General features: G+C 50.8%; 1 protein-coding gene across 6 annotated transcripts; it reads left to right on the top strand.

Moving 5' to 3' along the window:
• The first annotated feature begins 1466 nt into the window (after positions 1–1466).
• Positions 1467–27174, top strand: Pyroxd2 (pyridine nucleotide-disulphide oxidoreductase domain 2). Of its 6 annotated transcripts, XM_006231394.5 has the most exons (17): positions 1486–1904; positions 4862–4881; positions 6887–6980; positions 7059–7132; positions 12230–12385; positions 14411–14564; positions 16612–16673; positions 16754–16851; positions 18905–19046; positions 19390–19524; positions 20805–20877; positions 21088–21244; positions 22699–22853; positions 24380–24486; positions 26084–26204; positions 26548–26598; positions 26863–27174. In XM_006231394.5, the coding sequence occupies exons 1-17, from the start codon at positions 1778–1780 to the stop codon at positions 26931–26933; spliced, it is 1797 nt and encodes a 598-aa protein (XP_006231456.1). In that variant the 5' UTR covers positions 1486–1777; the 3' UTR covers positions 26934–27174. The 6 variants fall into 6 exon arrangements, 5 of the variants coding, with proteins under 5 accessions (XP_008758646.1, XP_006231458.1, XP_006231456.1 ...); XM_008760424.4 differs by having other exon boundaries at positions 1481–1904; positions 26548–27174; XM_039080124.2 differs by having other exon boundaries at positions 1775–1904; positions 6856–6980; positions 26548–27174.
• Positions 27175–27421: the final 247 nt, after the last annotated feature.

Here is a 27421-nt window from a genome sequence, read left to right as displayed (position 1 = left end):
CTGTCTTATACCAACTATTCAAATGCCGTTTAACTCATTATTCTACCTGCTGAGTGAAGAGAGACAAAGCAGGTGTCTACTTACTGAATGCAGACGCAGTTCTCTATTACATCCACTTCTAATGGACTGCATGGGAGTGTGGGTAGAGGCTTTGCACTTGGGTTTCAGGAGTGATCGTGGACAGTTTAAGCCCTCCTGGTGTGTGGAGTGAAGCCCACGCTGAGGGTCAAGGGGTTCTCAGAGGCCCTCTTACACGGCCATCTTTGGCGTGCCCGCTGGGTTTTAGCCATCTCTGACCCAGGTGTTCTATTACCTACCGTCTAGGGCTCTTGATCCGTTCATTTTCTCTGACAGGTAAAGACTTAAAAGGGAGGGGGGAATCTTGAGAGCCAGAGAAATAAATTCTCTGAACACAACAGAAGATAGAACTGTTGGAGAGAGGCTTTTATTGGGGGGTGACAAAATACACCCCAGTAAGGTACACACAGAGAAAATACTCTCTGCACAGCAAAGGGGGTCTCCAGAAACCAAAGGGCTGGGACTTTTAAGAGTGTTTGAGGAGTTCTTCCTCCGCCAATTTATGGTTTGGGTTTGAACAAAAATAGGACAGGGAGGATGAGAGAACCACAACTTTGGGGTAAGCAAGATCTGGACTGGCCTTGAACCTGTGGTCTGGTCCCTAGGCAGGCAAGCCCACTTGTTAGCAATTCCTGTAGGCTCTGCCCAGCAGTTACCTAGTGGGGAACAAGGGCCAGGCTTGTAAGACTGATACCTACCTCATGGAAATGCCTCAGCATGGGCTTGCTAAAAGCACCCCTCCCCCTCCACTGCAACATACCACGTTTTATAAAACAGCACAACTAGAGAAAAACCTTGTCAGGTTTTAGTCCCAGGTCAGGAGGGTAAGGAGGAAACCAGCCATCTTGGAAGCTCACCAGTTTTATGATCTAGCTACCCCTTCTCCCCCTGTCTTCCTCTTGTCCAAACTGCCACACTAGGCTGCCCAGTTCAGATTGCAGCACTCCATTTTCGGTACCCTTCTCCTGCAGAGGAGTGACTCCTGACAAGTGGACAGGTCCTCTGTTCAAGATAGGGCACAGGGTAGTGTAGAAGCACACTAACTGAGGTAATTTACAGGTGTGAGCCCAAATCCTTGAGAGCCTTTGGAAAATTGGAAAGGTACCAAAACAAAACTGTTCAAACCTTTCCTCCCAGCAAGATTGGCCTCAGTGGAGTGTGCAAGAGAGAACAGCTCTTGGGGACATAGGTGGCCTTTTCTGTTGTCCAAAGGCACTGGTGTGGTTGTACTGAAAGATGACTGTGGCGGTTCCTGCAACAGTGCCCGGAAGCAGTGTCCCGGACTCTACCCACCAAGCAGGAGTAAAGTCTGACTTGACTGTGCCCTTTCACTGGGTAGGATCTCGGCCCCGCCCCAGGCTTCTGCCCTTCCTGAAAAAGAAGGCAAGAGGAAGGCGGGACCTCCGCTTTGGCTCCTCCCTTCCTCCCCTTCTAGTCCACCACTAGGCCGGGTAGAACTTAGTTAACTGTTCTCCTTTTGGTCCGTGCTCGCTTGAGTCCTGGAGGCGACACAGACTGCCAATTCTTAGCCTACACGCCCCCTTCCCAAGACTAGCTTGCGCAAACTCAGAGCCACAGAAGCTCAGACCCTGGGAAATCGTGGCCCAAGGCCAAGGCTGACACTGGACTGTAACTCCTAGCCCCTCCCCCTGCCTGGGCCTCTGGAAAGCCTACTGCAAGCAAATTGCTGGGGGCAGAAATGGCTGCCAGCGGCCGAGGTCTCAGCAGGGCCTTGCACTCCACTCCCTGTCCTGCTTGGAAACGAGTTCAGTCGGGAGCCAACGGGTGCCTGAAGCCCGAGTACGATGCGGTGGTGATAGGAGCAGGTAAAGCTAAGGAAGCCAGAGCTCAGGGAGGGAAGGCAGCGTCCTGCCCACTGGGCCTTTGAGGGACCCCCAGGGAGCCTCCCTGCTGCCTCTGCTGTGGGGCACAACCTGGCCGGGAGTCCCAGTGAGCGGGGTCTGTGATGGGAGTCCTCCCTGGTCTGGGAGTCAGGATCCCTTGGTTCTGATTCCGCCCTGGGGTTCTGTGTGGTCTAGAACGGGCTCTTGTCTTCTGAGTTTAAACCTTTCTGTCTAGAATGACAAGGAGTGACTAAGTAAACGTAGGAATTTCTCTGTATCTCCTGCAAAATGAGCGACTCCTTCCGGGACCATATGCAGGTAGCATTATGGTACTTAAGGGTGAGGAAGAAAGACCTCGGGACTGTAGACAAATGAGATCCCACTGTGAGTTCTGGTACCCATCTCACTTCTGAGATCATCCATTAGAAGAGGAAGCCAGAGTTGTTTCATAAAGGGAAAAGGTGGTTGGGGGTTCCCAGACACCCTAATGCGCACCCACAAAGGGTGCCATCTCCCATGGCTTCCCTCAGACATAGATACCTGCTATAGCGGTCGTCCTGCAACCTCTTGCTGACTCTCAGGCTCACAGCACTGATGTGTGCTGGGTAATAGACTGAGGCATAGCCTAGGGCCGGACTGCACTCCACACCAGGGCCTTCCGGTTCACACTTTTGGGGCCTGGAGGCATTTATTTCCAGCTGTGCCCTTACGTAGACGATAGCAGGTTCACATTTCTGTGAGACACCTCACACAGCTTTAAGTAAATACCAGCCTGGTTTGGCCTCTTCTTGTGTCTACTGAGAGCCACCCTCTCTGATTTGTGCACACACGAATGTTTATTACACACAGACTTGCTTTTATTATCGATCCTAAAATAAAGATATGTCTCACGCAGTTTTTACAAATCAAATATACAGAGCTCTCGATTTAAATGCCAAGTTTCATTCCATTGAAAACACATCTACCCAACACTCCACACAGGGAGTGAAAGGACAGCAGCAGGGCCCAAGGTCAGCAAGCTCCATTCAAGGGCTGTGCCTTTCTGAGTGGACATCCCCTCAGGCCTGGGGGTTAGCAGGTCCTGAAGCAAAAGGGGACACAGGAAAGTCAGTGAGGACTTGGGGACTGGACTTTGGGGTTTTGTTCTTTGTCACTTGAAGTCTCTATCATTCATGGCTGAACTGAGACCATTTGCCAAGGAACCTTTGCTAGTTTTCCAAGATTGGTGAGCCACCAATGAAAAGCCATGTTTGTTACAGCCTTGCAGCCAGCTGAGTGCTTCTCTGGACACTGCTAAGTCTCCTCCCTCAACACCCCAAGGTTCCACATTGTATATGAAGGATATATATTACATGCATATTTCTCTCTCTCTCTCTCTCTCTCTCTCTCTCTCTCTCTCTCTCTCTCTCTCTTTCTCTCTCTCTCTGCCCTACATGTTAAGAACTTCAAGGTAGCCACTGGCTGTCAGATGCCTCTCTGTGGGTCAGGCCAGGTAAAACCCAGGCTGCCTGCCTTGAATTTATGTATATACTCAGAGAATGGTTTCTCCAATTGCTGGTTCACACCAATGGCAGGCCTAACAAGCATTTTTCTCTTTTAACTTTCTTATGAAAAAATTATAACATTTTAAAAATAAAACCACAGCGTTCCCCAAACCTGTGGGTCTTGACTCCTTTAAGGGTCAAATGATCCCTTTCACAGGGGTCACATATCAGCTATCCTGCATATCAGACATTTATATTATGATTCGTAGCAGCAAAAAATAATTTTATGGCTGTTCCCCACAACGTGAGGAGGTGTACGGTCGCAGCACTAGGAAGGGTGAGAACCACTGTATGACATAGGTCATCACAGAAACTTACCACAGCATGGGTTACTGCTAGGGCATGGAGCCTTGGTCCCGTGAAAATGTTAGTCAGGCGTATGCTAGGTCATGGTGTAAAGTACATTTATTTTGTGAATAGTGAGCAAAGGGCTTGAAAAATCCAGTTTCCGAGACTCCACTAATGGCCGAGAAGTTGGCTCAGTGACCTCTAAAACTCTGGGTGCCTCCGTGTGGGAAATTTAAAACAAAAGCAACTCAGCCATGGAGAAATTCATCACAGGGGTCATGGCTGCTCCCCTGCTGGTGGACATTTGTCAGATAAGAGTTGGGCATTTGATTTGAGCCCAGGCTGGGTCCAGGTGGGTGCTGAGGGATCACACACATCTACTGACATCTGAAAGGTAAGAGTGGTACCTGTCACCATCGAGAAAAATGACCGGGGGCCCCAAAGCTGGCTGACACCCGCATGGCCTATTCTCTGCCTGTGAATGATTCTCCAACTGCTGGCCTGTCTCCATGAGCAGGGCACAGCCTGAGGCCTGCGTGCTTGCTATAGCCCTGGTGCTGCTTGCACAAAAAGAACACTGGGAAATTGTAAGAGATCGGGTTCCAGCACAACACCCGAGACCTGCAGGGTGTAGCCTACTTTGTTACTGATGCACACCTTGATGCCCTATGAGTTACTCGCTTCATTTTTAAAAATTCTGAATTATTCGTATCTCCTTGTTGGAGCCCTGGGGACCGACAGAGACACTACTGTGCCTGGTTCCATGCACCTTGGGTCAAACAAGCTATGTGTGGCAGCAGCTGTCCCCATGAATGGCACTCAGCCCCTGCCCACACATACCTTTGAAGCCTTCCCAGTCATGCAAATCCAGACCATGACACTTCCATACTAGAAGTCCAGGAACTTTTCTCTGACCTTGAAGCAAGGAGCAGAGCTTCTTCGAAGCCAAGGCCAACAGAACCGGAGTGGGCTTCCTGATGCCCCCTGAGATGCTGAATCTAAATGTGGGACCGAGGAGAAGATATCTGGGGCCTGGGGAGAGACAGCGGGACTGCACGCTTAAAGAACATGTATTTGGTAACACTTGTGTCTCTTGTCTCCTTGCAGGACACAATGGGCTGGTGGCAGTGAGTACCTCTTTGGTCCTACTTCAGTGTCCCCTGAGCAAGTGGCTTCCAGCAGCAAAAGGGAGGACTTGAAAAAGCAAGCAGGACAGAGGCCACAGCAACAAAGGAAAGGGCAGTCTGTCCATCTGTCCATGCATCTAGTGTTGATCCAGGCCAGCTAGAGGGGACATCATGGACTGCCTCCTTGTCCTTCTCCAAGCCATGTGGTCCCCATGGCCTTTGGAAGGGTCTGAGGCTTATGAAATGTCACTCACTGGCATGGAGGAACAAGTTGGAGCTTGGAGTGGGGAGGGTCTCTCACACCAAGGCAGTTTGTGCTCCCCAAGAAAGAAAGTGTTGGAAGGAAAGAATATAATATACAGTCTAAACTGTAGGGCTTTGCTCACGATCAGATATTATCAGCAAACGAAGACAACAGAGGAATCTCAGAGCCTGTGTGGAGTAGAGGGGGAGTGCTTGGTATTCTGGTGGTGAGCCCTTTGGGCTCAGACACCGCTGTGCAGTAGACCTACTCAGTGCTTCCTCATTCCCATATTCTCAGAGCAACCAGCTTCACAGATGTTGGCCTGGGAAGTAGTTTTTGTCTCTTAAGTGAGACGGAGTGGCTTCCCTCTGCATGCCAGGCCAGCTTAACGGGTTCACTCTTTTGTTCTCAATGCGATCTATCTGGAGACTAGGTTCCCAGCTCCTCTGCTCAGAGCTCTGGGAGCCTGAGGTAAGCTGTTAACCCTCACTGAACCTCAGTTTCCCATCTGTAAAGTAGGGGGAAGCACAACAACTGTTCCGAGCATGGTGGGCTAGCTACACCCACACGGTGGTTACCAAGTGAACTTCGCAAAAAGTGACTTAGGAATGTCACCATCTGTATTGCCATATGAATATCAGTGGTACAAAGACACATGTGTGTGCATGTCCACACACATGTGCATGTGCATATGTATACACATTCTCCTTCTCCCTCCCTTCCCCCCCCCACTCCCCCGCAGGGCTGTAGGGCCTAGGCTAACTATACATATTCTCTCTCTCTCTCTTTCCCTCCGCCCCTCCCTCCTCTCTCTCTCTCTCTCTCTCTCTCTCTCTCTCTCTCTCTCTCTCTCTCTCTGCAGGGCTGCAGGTCTAGACTAGCATACACATATACACACATATACCTCTCTCTCTCTCTCTCTCTCTCTCTCTCTCTCTCTCTCTCTCTCTCTCTCTCTCTCTCTCGGGCTGTAGGGTCTAGCCTAGCTCAATTTAATGTCCCAGTAAGTACCAGAAAAAAGAGAAACCCTGAATCTCTCGTTTCTCTCAAATAAAGTTTTGCTACGGCCACAGGTGTCAAGGCATACTCAATTATGCCTGTTTTAAGTATTCACTAGAGAACAGCTCAACTTGTGGGTGATGACCCTTTTGGGGGGGTCGCATATCAGATATGATGCGTATCAGATATTTACATTACGACTCATAACAGTAGCAGAATTACAGTTATGAAGTAGCCATGAAGTAATTTTATGGTTGGAGGTCACCACAACGTGAGGAGCTGTATTAAAAGACACAGCATGAGGAAGGTTGAGAACCACTGAGCTAAGGTCACCCTCACCAGCCCTGTGAGCTGTGGAGGTGGGAACTGTAATCATTAGCCTACCCCACGTGTGAGGGAACTGGAGCGTGTAGGTCAGCAGGAACGAGATGAGGGTGAGAACCAGAACCTGGAGGTCCTGACCTGGCGTCCACAGCCCCACCATGCTGCCTCCGATGTGCCCCAGTGAAAGAACTGGGCTTACCTCAGGCTGGGAGGAAGGAGAAGGATACCCAGGGCAGAGTAGACATGATGCAATTGTGTCCCTAAGGCCTCCCCTCAAGGAAGGAAAGTCATCTTCATCTGGGAAGTGGAGGGATGGACGTAGGCACACCAGACCTGAGAGGACACATAGACATCATAGCCAAGAGTTTGGTGCAGGCCCTGCAGTGAGGCTCCTTGGTCAACCCCAGGGGCTCAAGAAAGGACCCTGTGCCCTCCCAGGCAGCGTACCTCCAGAGACTAGGGGTGAACACCGCGGTCTTCGAGAGGCGCCACGTGATTGGGGGTGCAGCTGTCACTGAGGAGATCATTCCTGGTGAGTCCTGAGAAGGGTGTGGGGAGAGGCAGGTGTGATGGGGGGGGGGGGTGACTGGTTCTTCTGCTTTGGTTCCAGGATTCAAGTTCTCCCGAGCGTCCTATCTCCTCAGCTTACTGAGGCCCCAGATTTACACAGACCTGGAGCTGAAGGTAGATGGGCCCGTCTTGGCCTGGTGATTTGTGGGGGTGGGGGTGGTGATCCCTTCTTCCTGGCCTGGGAGGGAAGCATCATATCCCATGCCCCAAGCAGCTTGCTGCCTGAGGTCTTTCTTCCCTTCCAGGCTCTAATCCACACGTGTCACCCTGCATGCTATAGCTTGATTTTGTCTCAGCCACCCTGTGCTTTAAGATCTAGCAAATCAGGGTTGGGGATTTAGCTCAGTGGTAGAGCGCTTGCCTAGCAAGCGCAAGGCCCTGGGTTCAGTCCCCAGCTCCGAAAAAAAAAAAAAAAAAAGAAAAGAAAAAGAAAAAAAGAAGATCTAGCAAATCTCAAATAAGAAATAGGCCTCTTGAAAAAAATGAGGGTTTGGGGGAGTTGTTTTTTGTCTGTCTATCTGTCTGTTTGTTATTTTACCATCAGACTTTCAGTCTGCATGGCAGCACCTGGCTGCTGCCTTGGGCAGGAGCTTCCAACTCCTCTCCAGCTCCCTTATCTGGTCTTTATAAAGCACCCACATGCAGCCTTGGGCACCCGAGTTTACAAAGCTGCCCTCCTTAAACTTCGACATCCACCATTCTTGATAGCACGATCAGGAAACTGTGCCGCTGTGGGCAGAGTCCCCTTGGCACATTCTTGGTCTCCGAGATAAAAGAATTTAAAAACAGACACAGAAAGAAACTCAGAGGCGGTGTGTTTTGGAGGGAGGGGGACGTGAACATGATGTCAAGATACCAGGAGAAAGCGCTCGTGAGGGATAGGCCGTTATATTTTTAATAGTGTGCAAAGCAGAAGAGTAAGCCACAACATCGGCACATCGGGGCGGGGGGTGGGGACCGGGTACCCGTGGCCTCACCCTGGGTTTTTGTTGGAGCAGTGTAAGATTGCTCCTTCCCCAGGGTAACATGGGCCTTGTATTCTCCACCTTTCAAGGCCGAGACCAGGGAATATTGAACCTTAGTGTTTTGGAATGAGACTTACATTTAGCTAAGAGTTAGTTGCTCTTGGTGGCCTGGACCTCGGGTTGTACCTCAAACAGGGAGGAGGAATAAGTATGGTCTCAGTTTACCTTACCCTTTTGTGACCAGGGAGGAACAGCACTTATTACCACTAATTTACCCTTAATTCTGTTGACATTGGGCCAGGAAGGAATAATTGTATTTCCAGCCATCACTTACCCCTTAGCTCCAGCAGGCCCACTGTGAGGGTCCGAGAGGTTTGGTGGGTACAGTTGGGGTGTAACAATATACGTGTATACTTTTTTTTTGTTTTTTGGTCTTTTGAGACAGGGTCTCTCTGTGTAGCCCTGGCTGTTCTGGAACTCATTCTGTAGACCAGGCTGTCCTCAAACTCACAGAGCTCCACTTGCCTCTGCCTTCCTCCCGAGTGTTCCCCACCACACCCACTTCAATATTCGCCTTTTAAGGGCATGGTTGCTGGCACTTTCTTATCACAGTCTGTTGTCCTTACCTTTGGTCTGGCCTCATTTAGTAGTAAAACGGGAGTTTCTCTCATGTGTGCAGAGATCTTGGCTAAAAGGAGACTCCCCTCCTTCACCCAGTTCAGACTTTTGTAGAGGACTCCCTGAGCTCCCATGTCACTTGTCTTAGAGGACTGGGGCCTCTTCTGGGTTCTGAGCCTTCTGGAAGGATCCTTTCCCTGCCTCTTCTTCTCTCCTGTCTGCTCACCTCTGTTCACTGACAGACCCTCCCCGCCGCCTCCTCCTCCTCCTCCTCCTCCTCCTCCTCCTCCTCTTCCTCCTCCTCCTCCTCCTCCTCCTCCTCCTCCTAAACTCAGCCACCTCAGTCCTGATGGCTGTCTCCCATCTTGGAAAAAAAGAACCGTGGAGCCTCCTATACTGCATAAGTCCTTCCTGCATGAAATGAAGAAGACCCGTGGGCACCATTTATAAAGCTCTTTGCTCTAAGACCCTGATTGTCAGCCTGTGGGTCCAGACCCCTTTGGCAAACCTCTATCTCCAAAAGTATTTGCATTATGATTCATAACAGTAGCAAAAATGCAGTTATAAAGTAGCAGCGAAAATGATTTTATGGTTTTGGGTCATCACAACATGAAGAACTGTAGTAAAGAGTTACTTTGGGAAGGTTGAGAACCACGCTCATAGAATCAAGTACCAGAGTCTATGAAGCAGGTGATGACAGAAGCCCAAATGAAGAAATGAGAGAGAGAGAGAGAGAGAGAGAAAGAGAGAGAGAGAGAGAGAGAGAGAGAGAGAGAGAGAGAGAATGAGTTGAGGAAATTAATATCAGAACTGGATAGAACTTAGCCAAAGCCTGTGTTAAGGTCCAGGATCTTCAGTCCGTATCATACTATATATGGCTGAAGGAATTTGTATCAGTAGAGTTCTAGTTTATGGTGGCAGATCTGGGGAGGGGAAGAGGCAGCCTCCCTCCTATCCCTGGGAGATCTTCTAGGTCTCTTCCATTCATGCTCCTCCCACTCCTGCTTTACTGAGGAAATCTGCCTAGGAGAGGCCCCTCAAACCTAGCTTTGCACCAGGCCCAGAACAAGCCTGGGAAAGGTACAGTGAGGAATCTGAAACACGGTAAGCGAACATTAGGTGACAGAAAGAAAACTGGAAGACAGAGTGAGAGGAAGAAGTGAAGTTCCACACTCCCCTGGTGACAGGAACTCCTTGAAGGGATGACACACAAGCTGATGTGATCTAGCCATGTCATGAGAGAGAGAGAGAGAGAGAGAGAGAGAGAGAGAGAGAGAGAGAGAGAGAGAGAGCCTGGTCAGAGGAAAGTGGAAGTAAGTAGGCCAAAGCAGAGCAGAAAGCCCCTGCGGCCAGAGCATCCCACTACAGAGGGATGTGGGGGAACAGGGCAGGGACAGCTCACACTAGGACTGCATTTCATCCAGGAACACTGAGAAGCCAGAGGAGGTGTTCAGTCAGGGAGCAGAAGTTTATAGATTAGTTCCTGGTCATGCTGGAGATGGCATGGAAGGCCAGATACCAGAGGCAGCTGCTCAGTGGACCACAAGATGGCAGCCTGTGCCGAGGGCACGGAGCTGGAGAGGAGAGTACACTTTCTACAGAGCTGACTTAGCAATATAAGAGGTGTCAGCGGTGGGGCAAAGGAGGAGCTGAGGATAGCCCCTGCAGTTAAACAGTTCATCATATTAGGAAGAACCAAGCAGGGGCTGAAGAGCTATCTCCGTACTTCAGTCAGGAGCCCTTTCTGCTCTTGTACAGGTCTTGTCTTCAAGTCCCCCATGACAGCTCACCCCAATCTATAACACTGATTTCAGAGCTTCTGACGGGGTCCTTTGACAGCCATAGGCACATGGCACATAATGCATCACACATGCACGTGTGCACACACATGCATGCATACACATACACATGCATACATACACATACCCATGCATGCACAAACATTACACACATTATACACACATACCATACACACACCACATGCATACCATACACCACACACACACACATGAACACACGCACACATGCATACATGCACACACGCATACATGCATACATGCATGCATACATATTACATTATTCACACATACCATACACACATACCACATACACACACATATACACACATACACCACAAACACACACATGCATGTATGCACCACATACACATGCATGCACACACATTACACACATACCATACACACACCACACGCATACCATACACACCACACACACACACACACACACACACACACACGAGGCAAAATACTTCTATATATACAATTACATTTAAAAAAGAGAACCCAAGGCAGAAGTTTCTCCAACCTGTAATAAAAATTTCTTAACTTTAATGTTTAAAAAAAGGCTGAAAGTCCCCCAGGCCAGGCCCTATCCACATTTGGGTTCTGCTCTGTAAATTCCTATGCCTGGGTGATGAAATGTCTCTGGTTTGGGTGGCTCCTGGAATGTTGGTAAGATCATCTTTCCATGAGCTTTTCCTAGCACGTGTCATGAATGTGCCACGCCCGTGTGAAGGAAACAGCAGTGGCCGAGCAATGTCCCCTGCCTCAAGAAATGCAGATAAAATGTGCATATAATTAGCCATGGGGTGACAGGGACTTTGACAGAGAGTGTGCCCAAGGCCGGTGCTGGGTGGGGCTTGCTGATAAGCACCTGAGCAGAGACACAGTGAGAGAGCAGGCCATGGATCTGGACAAAGAAACCTCCAGAAAGCGGCCAGCTGCTGTCAGCTGAGCCTCTGTTGTGTCACTGGCCCTTTGGAGAAGCTGTGAGGAAGCTCGAGAGAATCAAAGCCAACTTTAAATGTGTGAAGGAGACGTCCACTTAAAGCGACAGTCACAAAGTAGACTGACATGCAAATATAAAAGTTAAAGGACTAATTTGCCCACCTTGTGCTTAGTGGATTTTTCACACAGCTGTTACTTCAGTGTCTGTCTTTAAAGTTTCCTCATTTTCTTCTGAGGTGATGGAAGGCAGTTATAAAAGAGGGTGATTCAGAGCCTGGGGGCCACAGAGGTGTGGCTTTGAAGTACAGATCTGCCTTCTAAAGTGGCGTGGGTACAAATTATGTTAACTCCCTGAACTGTGTGGCTCTCTAGAGGTGTGGTGTTGTAGGAGTAGCTTTGGAGTGCCCTTCTGATGAAGAAGTATAGGGGGATGGGTGGGGACGGGTTACGATATGGTGGACTTGGTGTGGAATTGTGCATCTTGGTTTTATTGGTCTATCACTGGGTCTCTCTCTGGACAAGAGGGTTATTTATAACCTCTGTTAAAAAAGATAGGAACCCAGGCTGGAGAGATGGCTCAGTGGTTAAGAGCACTGACTGCTTTTCCAGAGGTCCTGAGTTCAAATCCCAGCAACCACATGGTGGCTCACAACCATTTGTAAGGGGATGCGATGCCCTCTTCTGGTGTGTCTGAAGACAGCTACAGTGTACTTAGATGTAATACATAAATGAATCTTTAAAAAAACAAAAAAGATAGGAACCAGGTCTGTACACCTCGGGACCAATCACAAACACACCTAACTGGTCCCACAAACAGAACTGGGAAGGTCAAGAGCAGAAACACTGATTCCTAAAATGTCTGTGCTTTGTGTGTTCTGCAGAAACATGGGCTGAAACTTCATCTGAGAAATCCCTACTCCTTCACCCCCATGCTGGAGGAGGGCACGCTGAGCAAGCCGCCCAGGTCCCTCCTGCTGGGCACAGACGTGGCTGAAAACCAGAAGCAAATCTCTCAGTTCTCCCGGAAGGATGCTCAGGTAGGGAAGGCGAGCGGGGACTGTAATCCTCCCTCAAAACCCCAGAGCAAGCTCTTGAGATGAAGTGGATGCCAAGGCTGTCGCTGAACAGACTGCTTTCCCTGGACAACTCGGCCCATGCTAGCCTTTGACCGTAGGCACTCTGACCAGGATTGGTGTGTTCAGTGGTTAAGAGCAGTGGACACTGGGACTCCCGGAGCTGCATGTGTCCCTCTGAGGCTGCTGACCAGGTGGTCTTGGCATGCTGAGTTTCATAACGGCCTCTCTGGAATGCGTTACCCCTCTGCTTTTCCTCAGAACCCCACGTGTTACCCATCCCAAAGCCCATGAAAGACCACAAGAAGGACTAAGGACAGGAAAATGTTCTTTCTGTCTGACATCAATCCATGACAACCAAAGCAAGAAAGTGTCCGTGGTGGTGCAAATCTTCCTCCCGGAACACACACCAGATGGGGAACGCCTGCTGCTTCCTGCAGCTCTAGAGCAGGGACACATTTGCTGACGTTGTCCAGATGAGTCAGCGGGTGATGTAATGGGCCTGCTATGGCGGCGTTCTGCACTTGAGGAATTATTCTAGAATGGCCGTTCTTGTACCACCCCGGATGCAGGCTGTAGGTATACCACCAAATCCTATCTCAGTGGAGGCTTATAAAAAAAACCCTAGGTTGTACACTCAATGCCCTTGCCTTCTGGTGTGCTAATCTAGCACTGGGCAAAGCCTGGACGGCCACAGGCATGCAGCACTCACACGTTTACACAGAGCATCCTGAGCCTGGCCATGTTAGCTGCTGTGACAGAGGATAAACTAGACATAGCTTAAAGGAAGAAGGACTCGTCTGGCTTGTTGTTTAAGAGGGAACGGTTCATGAGGGCAGGAAGGCATCACGGGAGCAGCTCGGCTGTGGCAGCAGGCAAGTCAGGTGCTGGTTATTTCTCCTCAGCTGTCAGGAACAGAGAGCTGTGTGGAAGCAGAGCCAGCCTGTGACCCCCAGAGCTTGCCTGTAAGCCCTACATCCTGCCCAACAGTCCCATGTCTCAAAGCTTCTTCAGCCTCCCCCAGATAGCATCACTTCATCCCAAACCGTTCCAATGCCTGTACCTGTGGGATGCTCCAATGAAGATCGTAGCTCTGATTGATGATTGGAACTGTCCTCTCACCCCCCACACCCTCAGCGTCATGAGCATCTGATGTAGTGTGCTGAGGACCCCTCGTCCCAGTGTCTGTGGCCCTACTTGCTAGTGACCACACAGTGGGAGGGGTGGGCCCATTTCCCAAAGGACCCCAAGACCTCAGTCTATGCTTTTGTGCTTGAAAGCTGTCATTTTGCAAGTCTGGCCTAGGCAAAAACTATATTATTAGTGCTAATAAAAGTTTAAAAGGTCTCTACTACAGAACTGTATGTAACACCACAATTTCCTGGGTTTACCCATATATATCACTGAGCCGAAATTCAGCATCCCAGGGTAAGAATCAATAGGAATTTCTGCTGGTAGCAACTTCCATCAGTGTCCCTATCCCCCAGCCTGTGTGAGGGCAGAGTCTGGAACTGTCTGTGGACAGTTCTGCTGTGGGGGCTATTGGGTAAGAAGACACAGCCTTCTGTGGCTATATGGGATGAGGCAAACGTGTCAGGCACTCAAAGAGAGCGGCCAGCATGCTGGGAGGAGATCTGCCTTCCACCAGTCACTAACAGGACATAGAATTTCTGAACGTTTTTTATCACAGAGCCTGTACCCTCAGACGTGTGTTTTCAGTGGCTAGTATTGGCCGATGTTGACCCTTGGCCTTGGTGGCTGTCCTCTTGCCCAAGCTGCTCTGCCCCTCACGTATGACACAGGAACCTGGAGATGAGACCTGAGCAGAGCCAAGCTGAGCCGCAGCTGGGGGTGTGGCCCGAGTTGCCACCAGGGCTGCACTACGGGGGATGGCAACCATATGGGAGTGTGGCCCAGCAGACCAGGCAGGAGAACAGTATCCTATGGGATTCCGGGCTGTAGAATGCTAACGTGTAAGCTCTGTTACAGGCCTTTCCCAGATACGAGGAGTTCATGAAGCGCTTGGTGCTAGCCATTGACCCCCTTCTGGACGCAGCTCCAGTGGACATAGCAGCCCTCCAGCATGGCTCCCTGCTGCAGAGGCTCAGGGCACTGTCCACCCTGAGGCCCCTGCTGAAAGCAGGTACGTAAGTCTAAAGTACACGGATCAGGATGTGGGGAGTGACCTTCTGGATTTCTAGACCTAAGCCCCAGCTTCAAGGGAGCCACTATGTGTAGTCAGCTAATAGGCCATGGCCCACAGAGGCTGCCAGGTACTCCCGGAGTTTCAGCCTATGCTACCCTAAAAACAGAGCCCAAGACAAAGGGTTGGGATTACTTAAAAGGGTGACTCCAAGGCACCCAAAAGGGGGATTTCAATCCTCCAGGAGGAAACTTCAGATCCATTTAGTTATCGTGAGTTGCAGTAATCAAATACCATGACGGGGTGACTTAAGGAGGGAAGTGTTTATTTTAACATAAGGTTTCAGAGTGTTAGAGTCCATAGTGGCAAAGACACCGTGGCAGCAGGTAGCTGGAGCCGGAAGCTCGCTGGCCAGAGCCCATGCACATGCAGGGACTAGAGGCTGTAAACTGAAGGGAAGCAGGGCCTATACACTCACTCCTACAGCCCCCTCGAAGTGACTTCCTCCAGCAAGGCTCTACCTCCCAAAGGTTCCCCAAGCCCCACCCACCACCACCACCAAACAGCACCAACAACTGGGGACCAAGTGTTCAGACACATGGGCCTGACAGGGGCACATACCTTATTCAAACCGCCGCCCCGAGGGAATACCAGTACCAGGGTGTGTGTTGGCACTGGCCATGGGTTGGTGGGAGACGAGACACTGGCCCTGATGAGACTCTCTGAGGCATGTACTCACCTCACAGGAGGTATGTCGGTCCTTACGGATCACTTCTAAGAGAAGGAAGGGGCCCTGTTCCCGACTGGTTGTCTCCTGAGGCAGTGACCTCTGGGCATGCATCTTTAGATGAACTGACATGGTGCCAGAGAAGCCCAGAGAAGGAAGGGCGCCTCCTACTGAAACCTTCACTTGAGGCTCTTGGAATTTCAATACGTGAAGCAGATCAAAGCCTGCGTGAAGCGCCTTGCCACAGCCCCAGCTAGGTCATGATATAAGATACAGGAAGATGTGAAGAGTTTCCTCCACATGAGGAAGAATACTAAATGTAGACACCTCCCCCCAAAAAATTAAAAGGTCTGTGATCAATTAGTGAGGTCTTCCGAGGGTCTAAGATAGAAGCCCGATCAAATATGCTGTTATTTTCTACAACCCTTTGGGTACACAGACAAATTCCCATATCCTAGAAAAATACTGAATCAGTTAGCTATGGTCCCAAGAAAAAGAAACCCCACAAAACTCCTTTGGCGTCTAAAAACCAGCAGTTCCTTCCCGGGTCCTTTGTAGTTCAGCTGATGCCGGCAGGATCAGCAGGTCCAGTCTGGCCTCGTGCACGTGCCCTTGTGGCTGAGGAAAACCGGCATGGTGCCTCTCTGTTCTCAGTGTCTCGTCCTGTGTGTGCTACACTGACATGTACTCCTCGCATCAGTGGACATGCTCAGGGGGCGAGTCCCTCTGCTCAGGCCAGTTACGAGTCTCTGTTTGTAACCGTTTATAAATATTCCACTGGCTAGTGAGCCGCGTGAATAAGCCCAGAGTCAAGGTCAGAGCAGGTCTGCCGGCTATGCGGGGTGTTTATCAAATCTGGAAATGGAGACAGCAAGTCAGCTCTGTCACCAAAAGCAGGCACTCCTTTCAGATTTCCAGTCCCGGGAGCCTCATGAAATAACAATACCGATTATTATAAATTCAGTTAATATTTATTAAGCAAGTACCATTGGTAACTGCAAAGGTATGCAGAGGGCCACAGTGGCCAAAACCCATGATCCCTGCCCCTGCGCTAAAATATAACTCGTGCCCACAAGATTACACGTCTTTTCCATTACAATTTATCCTTACAGTAGCATGTGAAATGTGTCCCCCATCTTAAAAAGAAACAGAGCTGAGTGGATTTAAAAGGGGGCCCAGGGCCTTGTAAGCACACACTGCCCTTCAATGTCACACTGTAGCCACCACGTCTAGGCCTCTTCCTGTTCTTTCTTTTCTAGGGATGGAAAGGAGTCTCCACAAAGCCTGTCTCACTTGATGATGTTTGCACTTCTCTTTCAGGGCGCACCCTGGGAGCCCAGCTCCCCCAGTACTACGAGGTCCTCACAGCCCCCATTTCCAAGGTGAGTGTGGCCAGATGATGGCCCAGGGGAGCTTTCCTGCCACCCAGGCCCTTGAGCCTTCCTCGGGCTTTGCTCTTCAGGTGCTGGACCAATGGTTTGAGTCTGAGCCTCTGAAGGCAACTCTGGCAACAGACGCTGTGATTGGAGCAATGACGAGTCCTCACACTCCGGGGAGTGGGTGAGTATGCCCGGGGCAGCTGCTGAAGGAGAAAACACTTCCTGAGGTTTTCAGAGCTTATCTAGCACTCAGGCATGAAGATCAGCATAGCATGCATGTTGAATGAGCTTGCCCAGAGTCGCATCTGAAAGCCGGAGTTCAGAGAAGTGCCCCCGCCCAGAGTCGCATGGCTAAGAGGCAGAGCTGACTTCTAGCACATGCCGTCTAAACCCCAGAATTCCTTCTTAGCTGTTCCTCTCCATGTGTCTTCAGACAAAGCCTCTTCCTGTTGTCAGTAGCTTCTGTCCTTCTGCTCCCCACCCCCCCCCACTCCTCCCACTCTCCTTCCACACTCCTGCAAAGCCTGTGTCTCTCCGCTCCCCGCATACACACAGCTTCCTGCCAGGGCTGAGTATTCCCTCCTCTGTGAGGACCTGTGTGCCTAGAGCCCAATAGGAGAGAAGCAGTCAAACAGTGAGGGCTGTGGTTCTGTTTTGAATTCCTTGACCTCTTGCAAGAGCAGGAGTGGAAGGGTGTGTGTGTGTGCATGTGTATTCATGTGTGTATGTGCATGTGTATATACATGTGTATATGTGCATTGTGCACATGTGTTTGTTCATGTACGTGTGCATGTGTGTACGTGTGTATATGCATGTGTATGTACATGAGTATACGACCATGTGTGTGCATGTGTGTACATGTGCATATGTTATATACATATGTATATGTGCATGTGTGGTATGTGTGTGTGCATGTGTGTACGTGTGTATTTGTTCATGTGTGTATGTGCATGTGTGTACATGTATATGTGCCTGTGTGTATGCATGTGTATATGCATATGTGTATGTACATGTGTACATGTACATGTGTGTGCATGTGGTGTGTGTGTGTGTCTGTGTGTGTCTGTGTGTGTGTCTTTGTGTGTGTGTGTGTGTGTGTGTGTGTGTGTGTGTGTGTGTGTGTGTGTGTGCATGGACATGTAGAGATGGAAGAGACCACCAAGAGTGTTTCTAAGGTGTAACTAGAGCTGTCAGTGTGGCTTATCTCTCAGGATGAAAGCACCCCTAGGAAGTGGCTTTTCAACAGAGGTCAAGCCAATCCCGAAGTCCCCAGGGCCATGGAGAAGAAGTGAAGACAGCGTTTGTTGCACTCTGCCAAGCTCTTGACTAGCCAGCTGATGTGGGGCCTCCCGTCCTTTTCTTTTGGGTCTCAGGGAAGCTGGCTTGTAAAACACACCTTTGAGAAACCCATTGCTTCACTTAGCAACTGTTGATAAGCACCTACCAGTGCTGGATGCTGGAAACAGGAGAGAAGGGGTTTGCTGAAAATAGATGAGGAAGGAAGAGGTCCCAGGCTGTCAGCCCAGCAGGTGCAGAGGCTGGAGTGACATGGACAAGCAAGCCATTCCAGCAACCAAAGGGACTCAGCTGAGCAGGGCTGTGCAGTGTGAGGGGAAGACTGGGCTGGCAGCAGGCAGGAGCAATGGGCGTCACCTGAAGACGTTAGCCTTCCCTCTCAGGCAATACTGTGCAGCAAAGGCTCTGAAAGGAAGGAGGAGACCAGGGCTCCAGGCTCCACCAAGGTGACCTGCAGGACAAGTGCTAGGGAGAGCCAGTGACCCTGGTCTGTGCTTTGTGAGGGAGAGAAGAGAGAAGCAGCTAGTCAGGGCATGTGAGCATCTGCAGAGGTGATGTGGAGTCAAGGTTGATGCCAGCGTTTCTGGTGGAGCATTGAAAGTGCCCTTCATTTGGGTGGGGACACTGAAAATGGCCAGCTCCGAGAATGGGGACGGTTCTGGGGTCACCAGAAATGCACACATATAGAGATGCCTATAGGAGCGAGACACAGGCTGGCGCTTGCCATGCTTGCAGCTCACGGAAGCTGGAGTCCTATGTCACATAGACGTACAGGGAGAGAATGCGGCATGGGAAGGCAGGGCACTGAGCTCACACAAAGGCTCAGGGAAAGGGCTGGATTGGGGAGGGGTTGAAGGTCCAGAACAGAGGGGCTATTTGCTCCTGAAACTGAGCTAGGACATTGCCTCAGCCCTCGGTGCTCTGTGCCCCGCCCTCAGGTATGTGCTGCTACATCATGTGATGGGCAGCCTGGAGGGGATGCAGGGTGCCTGGAGCTATGTCCAGGGTGGCATGGGTGCCCTCTCAGATGCCATTGCAAGCTCGGCTACTGCACATGGAGCAAGTATCTTCACAGAGAAGGTGTGAGCCCCTCTCCCCAACCCCGACTGTTAGCCTGGATGCAGGGTGGAGGGTGGGACAGCCTCAGATTCGGACAGACCCTTGAATTACTGATGAACCAAGTGAAGCCCAGAATCCAGGCTCTCGCTTCTGAAACTGGTCAACCTTTCAAGTTCACCAGTCACAAAACCACGCATGGGGCTGTGCTCCCTGGTGGGCAGGTTGCACCAGCGCACCCCGAGGAGCCCCTGGCTTGGAGGATGGGTTGGGGATAAAGAAGTATGGGTGCCTAGGAACCGCACCCACTATTCTCAACCTGGGCCTCCTTCTGGGGGACTTCGGGGATCTCGTGCTGGGGCTCCAGACTGTGGCTAAGGTGCAAGTGAACAGCGAAGGCCGTGTCCAAGGGGTCGTGCTGCAGGGCGGCGAGGAGGTCAGGAGCAGAGTCGTCTTGTCCTGTGCGTCGCCACAGGTCACCTTCTTAGAGCTGACACCACAGGTGAGGCGGGTCAGGGGAGAGATAAAATGTCTGCCGCACAGGCCTTGGAGTGTGGTGTGGGGAGCTCGGATTACATCAGGCAGGATGGAGAACTAAGGTTTATCTGAGAAAGTCTGCAGCTTGCAAACAGTAGAGAAGCCTCATGGGTTATGGGAAGGTCCACAAAGGTGAGGGGACCGAGAACACACAGCTGGCAATAGACTAAGCCAGTGCCAGGGCCTAGGTCTGGCTTATAATTCTTACCACTTTTCTTCTACCGGGATTTGGATTTCTCCCCTTGCCAACTTGTATTCTACCATTGGCCAGTGATCTATTGCAATATTAATGCTGGGAATGGAGACCTGGGAGGTTTGGGTTTTTTTTTTGTTTGTTTGTTTGTTTGTTTCATTTTGTTTTGTTTTTAGCACAGTAATAAAACTTCTGGGCAGATAAGACCTTCTCTCACAGGCAGAGAAATCTGTTGCTCTTGGCTGGTTTAGCTGCAGTGTGTCACCTGCAATGGTTGTGGCTCTGCTGGTCTTGAGTGGACTCAGTCGTTTGGGATCTGGCTGGCTGCAGCTGGTCCAGGACAGACTCTGAGGAAAGACTCATGTGTCCCTCAGCCTCTGGTGCAGGGGCTCCAACATGTCCTCAGGCCTGGCAGAGGGCAACAGCCGGCAAATTCAGCATGCTCCATTGTTAGACCTGGGCCCGTCTTATTTGCTGACATTGGCTAAATCCAGTCTCCCAGCCAGTCCAGGGTCACTGGGTGGGGGTCGGGTGGGGGTGGAGGAGGACTGTGGAGAAACATGGGAAGGGTCTTACATCCGGGAAGGGCTCAGGGCTTCGGAACATTGCAATTGGCTATGCCTCCCCTGTCCCGGAAAGATAAGATAATGCATCTCTGAGCTGGCGTTCTTACCCATATGTAGGCCTGCTCTTGGGGGCAAAGCACCACTTACTGTCTCTGAATATTTCCACTAACGACATCCAGCAGCTCCCAATGCACATTGTGAAGCAATTCTGAAGCAGCGAGAGCCATGGCCAGCCAGAGTAAGGTGCATAAAAATGTCTATCCCTGTCCCAAGCAGGACACGGAGAGAGCTACTCCCAGCCAGGACAGTGGGTCAAATGCAGACGAAGACATTGCTCAGTCTAAATTAGGAGGCTCCGGGAAGCTCTCGCAGAGGAAGTATGGGGCTGGCTCTGAAGGAAGAAGAGGATGCCTTCAGACAGAGGTTGAAGGGCTGGTCTGAACTGCTTGGCTACTGCAGGCCTTTCACGGAAGTCTCTCCCTCCAGGAGTGGCTTCCTGGGGCCTTTGTGAAGAGAATCTCCCAGCTGGACACCCAGTCTCCCGTTACCAAGATCAATGGTAAGAGATGTCAGACCGCATCTGCCTTTGGACACATGGGAGTCTCCAAATCAGGGGAACCCCAGCCATACTGTCCTCTCCTGCCCTGGCCCCAGCTTGTCCCCAACATATCATACTTTGAGATGTGTGGCCCACTAGACAAGCATGTCCTGACACTCAAGGGAGGACCCTGCAAGGCTGCGGACCTGACCTGACCTTCTGGTTCCTCAGTGGCTGTGGACAGGCTGCCAAACTTCCAGGCAGCCCCCAATGCTCCCGGGGACCAGCCACAAGCCCACCATCAGTGTTCCATCCACCTGAACTGTGAAGACACCCTGCTCCTCCACCAGGCCTTTGAAGATGCCAAGGGCGGCCTACCTTCCCAAAGGTAGGTGTGACCTGGCCCTGTGTGCTCTGAGCTCCTCGTACCTGACACTAAACCTTCAATGTCCCAGAATCAATCTGCTTGTGTCTCTCCATGTTTCAAAAGCACGATACATATCTCAGACAAGAAATCTGGACATCAGAGCAGTGGAGATGAAGAGGGGGTGTCTTAGTTCGGCTTTCGTTGCTGCAAAGGGACAACACTATCACGGCCACTCTGATAAAGGACAACATTTAATTGGGGCTGGCTTATAGTTTCAGAGGTTCAGTCCATTATCATGGCGGGAAGCATGCAATGTGTGGGCAGACTTGGTACCGGAGGAGCAGACAGTTCTACATCTTGATCCAAAAGCAGCCAGGAGGAGACTGTGTTCTGCAGGCAGCCAGAGGGCAGTGTGAGGGTGGGGAGGTACTTCAGCACTGGGCAGAGTTTGAGCAGTAGGAATTCTCAGAGTCCACCTACAAAGTGACACTTCCTCCAACAAGGCCACCCCGTTCCAACAAGGCCACACCTCCTAATAATGCCACTTCTGTGGGTCAAGCACAGTGAACACATGAGTCTATGGGGGCCAAACCTGCTCAAGCCACCTCGAGGGGACATATTGAGAGTGTCCCAGGTTAGTGGGGGACAGTCCTGAGAAGAATAGCACTCAAAATGAGGAGAAGAGGAAATACCTCCTGGGCAGGAGAAGGGTTCTCGGATTCAGGGACAACCTCACATCATCTGGTAGACTGCCAGTCATCTCTAGATGCCTTAAATTCACACACGTGAATGCTAGGTAAATGGCTGCCACAGGACATTGCTTTTAGGACAATGCCAAGGGGAGGTCAGCATGTTCACTGAATATAGTTTTTATTCTTTATAATAGTTTCAATCTGTGGTTGGAGAATGCACAGAGCCCCCAGGCGTGGAGGGCCAAGTGTATCTAGAGAGCTGAGGGTCTTGTGCAGCAGGGAGGAAAGGTGTTGGCTACAGGCAAAGGTTACCACAAGTATGGCAAAAGTTAGGCATGGGGCGCTGCACTATGCTGCCTGAATAGGTCTAGACGTTCTGCTTTGCCTGTTCACTCCAGACAGGATTCCTGGGCCAGTAGGGAGAGGGGCAGGCATGGTTGGACCCTGACCACTCGAGAACCTGGTGACTCAGGGATGACCCCTCCATGGTTCTCACTATCTGGCATTTGAGCTGAGGGGCCCAGATTAGAACACAGGTCTGTGAGGAAGGAAGACAAGATGGGGGCACACCTCTGAGCCAGTGAGAAAAGACCAGAACCCTGAGTCCTGGGCTCCCTGTCTCAAGGAATGCCACAGAGGTGGTCTGGACTATGCTAACCACTGTGGCTTCACAGCGATAATGAGACCAGGTCTCTGAGGGCCTTTGTTTCTCTCATGGAGATAAATTTACCTCAGGAGTTCTTCTCCTCAGTCATGACCTTCTCTGCTCCCCCGACATCACAGACCTATGATTGAGCTCTGCATCCCTTCATCGCTGGACCCCACCCTGGCTCCAACAGGCTGCCATGTCGTCTCCCTCTTCACTCAGTATACACCCTACACCCTGGCAGGAGGCAAGGTCTGGGACGAGCAAAAGAAAAACACCTACGCAGACAAAGGTAAAGAACGTAGGGCAGGTTGCCCTGCAGGGGGACTCCCACCATAGGATCCACTGGGTACAGTCCCTGCTCCTTACAGCCTCATCCCAGCTAAGCACTGCAGGGGGGGCGGTTTCCAAGAAGAGATATGTCCAAGGAAACCTCATGTCAGCACGGCGAATGTTGGCTGTGATCAGGCACTAGGTTAAGACAGGGAAAAGGACAGGGCTAGAGAGATGGCTCAGTGGGTAAAGGCGCATGTGGTGCAAGCAGGATGGCCTGAGTTTGCTAGTGTAACACAGGGTAGAGGGAGAAAACCAACCCCTAAAGTTGTCTGACCTCTACACTGGACCATACACATGCACACGCAAACATTCACACACACAGATACAAACTCACACACACACACACTCACACACAGAGATACACACACATACTCATATACACATACACTCACATACACACACAGATACATAATCATACATATACTCACACACACACATATACACACTCATACACACATTCACACACAGATACAAACTCACACACACATTCACACACAGATACATACACATACACACACTCATATACACATACACACACTCACACACATACACACACAGATACACAATCATACATACACTCACACACACATACACACACTCATACACACATTCACACACAGATACAAACTCACACATACACATTCACACACAGATATACACTCACACACATACACACACTCATACACACACAAACTCACACAGATACATACACATGCTCACACTCGCACAATCACGCATACAATCACACACTCATACACACAAACTCACATACTCACACACAGATACACATACATACATTCACACACATACACACATGCTCACACACTCACATTCAGACACACACATACACACACGTTCTCACACACATGCATACATACTCACACTCACACACATGCTCACACACGCACACTCACACAAACACACATACACACACGCACATGCACACTCATACACACGCACACTAGCACATAGCATTTTTTATAAATCTGGAGAGTTCACTCTTGCCCTCCAGTTTCTCACAGTGCACTCTGGGAGACATACGAGGGAGGAGATCACCACAGTACACAGTACTTTATGGACCAAAAGGAGGAAGCTATGAACCAGAGACAGGAGAGCACTTAAGGGAGGAGGCGTTGACCTGGGTTTTCAACAATGAATGGAGGTAGGCCTGAATGCAAAGAATATTCCAAGCAAAAGAAACAGCGTGGGCAAAGCATGGAGAAGAAAACTACGTCACATATTCCCAAGCAGACAGGTAGCACCATCAGGGTAGGGAATGAGGGTGTGAGGCTGCCCTGGCTACAGGCCTTCTAATAAAGCATTTATTGTTGACTTACGGACCATTTTTCATTTTGTTTTTACTTGCTGGTATATAATTTGCATGGGATAAAATAAACTCATGTAATTCAATAGATTTTAGTAAACTTAAGAGTTGTACGGCTTTATCGTCCCCCTCTTCCTGATGCTTTTCCTGGGCTCCAGTGTTTGACTGCATCGAGGCCTATGCCCCCGGCTTCAAGAGATCTGTGCTGGGCAGAGATATCCTCACCCCACAGGACCTAGAGAGGATCTTCGGGCTTCCTGGAGGGGTGAGTGCAGGCCTGGGGGCCTCATCCCACTGTCTTCTACCTGCCTCTCTGCCTGGCCCCTTTGGGCCTTACCCAGCCTTCATTAGGAAGTGGTGGAGTCCCAGCTGAGTAGGGCCAGAAGAGAGGACACAGATGCAAGGGTGCCACTCAGGAGGTCACTAGTCCTGAAGCACCGTAGAAAGAGAAAGCCTGCCTCACCTTTCCTACCTGCCTTTTCTAAAGAGAGCCCTCTCTAAGGAAGCAGGACCTTGTAGAGAGCTTCGGATTACCAGATAAAGGAAACTGGAGGCCAGAAGCTAGAAGGCTGCCTAGAAGCCTGCCTGGAGCCCGGGAGCGCAGGAGCGCGGGAGCCTGGGAGCAATGAGTCTAGGAGGCCTGTGAGGACTCAGGGAACCCATGTGGAGTCTGGAGTTCAAGCTGAGGCAGTTCCAACCCTGCAGCTGCCGGCCACAGGAGCTACTGATCCTAAAGAAGCCATAGTGAGCTGAGTGGTCTATGATACACATCAGTGGGGAACCCAGCAGGGATGTAAATGCCGCCATCGTGTTAAACCATGACATTGACTATGTGCCAAAACAATCAGATTTGGAATCTATTAGACTAACTAAAATACACTATTGACATAAATGTCACTAATTTGCCGTTTACTTCTCAAGTGCGGCTCCTAGCAAATCTAAAATTGCATGCATGGCTCTGGTCATTTTTGTTTCAAACAGCACCGATCCAGACAGAAGGCAAAAAGCCAGGCAGTGGGAGGGGCCTCAGAGACTGTATGGATGGTCAGTGTGAGGCAGGGAGGGGCCGGAAGTGTTGGTGACAGAATGACCTGGAGGGTGGACATGACATGAAGGTCGAACCCCAGAGGCTAAGGACAGGATGGCAGCATCGTCAGGAAGGCAGGATGGCTTGGGGAAGAAGTTGTCCACATGGGGACCAGATGAGGGGGCGATCAAAGGAACAGCCTATGGTGACATCTAGCAGATTCTGGTCTCCTTGATCAGGACACCTTGCCTTCCTGGGCCAGTCTGACCTGGGCCAGTGAGCAGAAGCAGTTCCCACTGTACCGTGTCTACTCCTGACAGGGCAATACCCATGGGACAGGTGTGGGGGTGGGGACACTCAAGGCCAGACTGAGATGGTGGCTACCCAAAGCCCCAAGCCACAGCAGGAGCCCCTGCCAGCACAGCAAGACAACCTGTCTTCCTAACAGACTGGGAGTTAGTGGTCCACAACGAACCCCCAGGCCCTCCCTTTTCTTTCCCACTCAATTTTCCTGAACTGTGTAGACATCCCTACTCTTCTTTTCTCTATGGAATACCTCTGGGAGTTTCACCCGGAGTCCGGGACATGTCTCTTTCCCCTCTCACCCTGAGTTAGAACCCAGGGAAACATCCAGGAAGCGGGAGGACCTGGATTAGAATGAGGAGAGGAAGAGCCAGCCATTGCGGCCAAACCCAGTGCACTCCTACACTAACGGCTGGAACCCTATAACCTTTCCCCCACAGCACTCCTGCACTAACGGCTGGAACCTGGGAACCCTGCCTCCCCACAGCACTCCTGCACTAACGGCTGGAACCCTATAACCTTGCCCCCACAGAACATATTTCATGGTGCCATGTCCCTGGACCAGCTCTACTTTGCCCGACCAGTGCCCCAACACTCTGACTACAGATGCCCCGTGCAAGGCCTATACCTCTGTGGGAGTGGGGCCCATCCTGGTGAGTGACCTACTTCCTGTGTGGGCTGTAAGGGCTTGTGGGGTGAGTGTCTGTCCTAAGCTTGCCTACAGAGGAGGATGTGGGAAGCCATCACTGGGTTCCAAAGCCTCTGCACAGGGGAAGCACACAGCAGTACCTCTGCCAGGCTGCTGCCACCCTCCTCTCTTGGTAAACATCTCCTCCCGCCTAGGTGTAGGGACACATTCTGATGAAGGGTGGAGGCGGCTTCTCCAAAGGCGGGGAAGGCTCACAGTCCTTAATTTGTCACCTGTCTTTGAGACCAGAAAGGATCAGTAACGTTTCTTAACCTTGAAATTCCTCGCTATACCAACTCCAAACCTAGGTGACTTCACTGTGGTTGTCATCTCCTGGCGACGCCCTCTCTGGCAAGTGGGTGAGGCTCCCATAAAGAGCTGCCCTGATTCTTACACTTCAGCTTTGCCTGCTAAACTGCCAGGTGCCCCCCACCCCCCGCTGAGGCAGGGAGGTTGGCAGAGTGTGGGACAAGAGACCAGTGCGGCTACATCCTGCCTACTCCCCCCAGCTGTGTGTGTGGGAGCTACAGGGAGCCTTGGCAGTTGTTCCAGATTGTGGTTGCTGTCCGTGAGTCCTGCCCTGTCCCTTTCTGGTGGGCTTCTGAGCAGACCTTTGGTTCCAGGAGGAGGCGTCATGGGAGCGGCTGGACGGAATGCAGCCCACATAGTCTTTAGGGACCTCAAGAACATGTGATGCTGGACCAGCTCTGAGCCCAAGGAGAAAAGTTTTCCCTGCACTTTGAGCCGCCTAGCAGGCCATCTTCCCATGATGCCCTGCTTCCCATGATGCCACTGGAGACAACTGCACTAGCAAGGCGCCACTGTTTCTTAATCAAGGACTCAGTTACATTTAACACAATCTCACCCGTGCCCTTGGATTAGCTGGTTTTGTCTGGTTAAAAACAATGTTTTGTATAAAGACTGCTTGTATTGTTTTTCTATGTGTCTGTAGCTTGGCGGGAGCTTGGCCTACCAGCTGGACATTGCCCAACTAATGAATGGAAGAATTTGGACCAACTGTTCCCTTCTTGTCAGGGGTTTCCCACCACCAACTGATTGGAGGCCTGGCCTGCCAACACCCAGTCAACTACCGTCAAATTCCTGTCACTATAAAACAAACTCGCAGTGACTCACAAGCTCTCTCTCTCTCAGACCCACGTGATGGGCCTGAGCAAAGGCTTG

Source organism: Rattus norvegicus, chromosome 1 (assembly GCF_036323735.1).
Source record: "Rattus norvegicus strain BN/NHsdMcwi chromosome 1, GRCr8, whole genome shotgun sequence".
Lineage (NCBI taxonomy): Eukaryota > Metazoa > Chordata > Mammalia > Rodentia > Muridae > Rattus > Rattus norvegicus.
This window is presented reverse-complemented; position numbering and strand designations above follow the sequence as displayed.

Bases quoted from the DNA above. Each gene is read 5' to 3' on its own strand.
- Pyroxd2 (XM_008760424.4), top strand. From the start codon at position 1,778: ATGGCTGCCAGCGGCCGAGGTCTCAGCAGGGCCTTGCACTCCACTCCC. The intron at 7,133-12,229 runs GTAGATGGGCCC...TGTGTTCTGCAG, and splicing joins ACACAGACCTGGAGCTGAAG to AAACATGGGCTGAAACTTCA. The intron at 16,852-18,904 runs GTGAGTATGCCC...CCCCGCCCTCAG, and splicing joins CCTCACACTCCGGGGAGTGG to GTATGTGCTGCTACATCATG.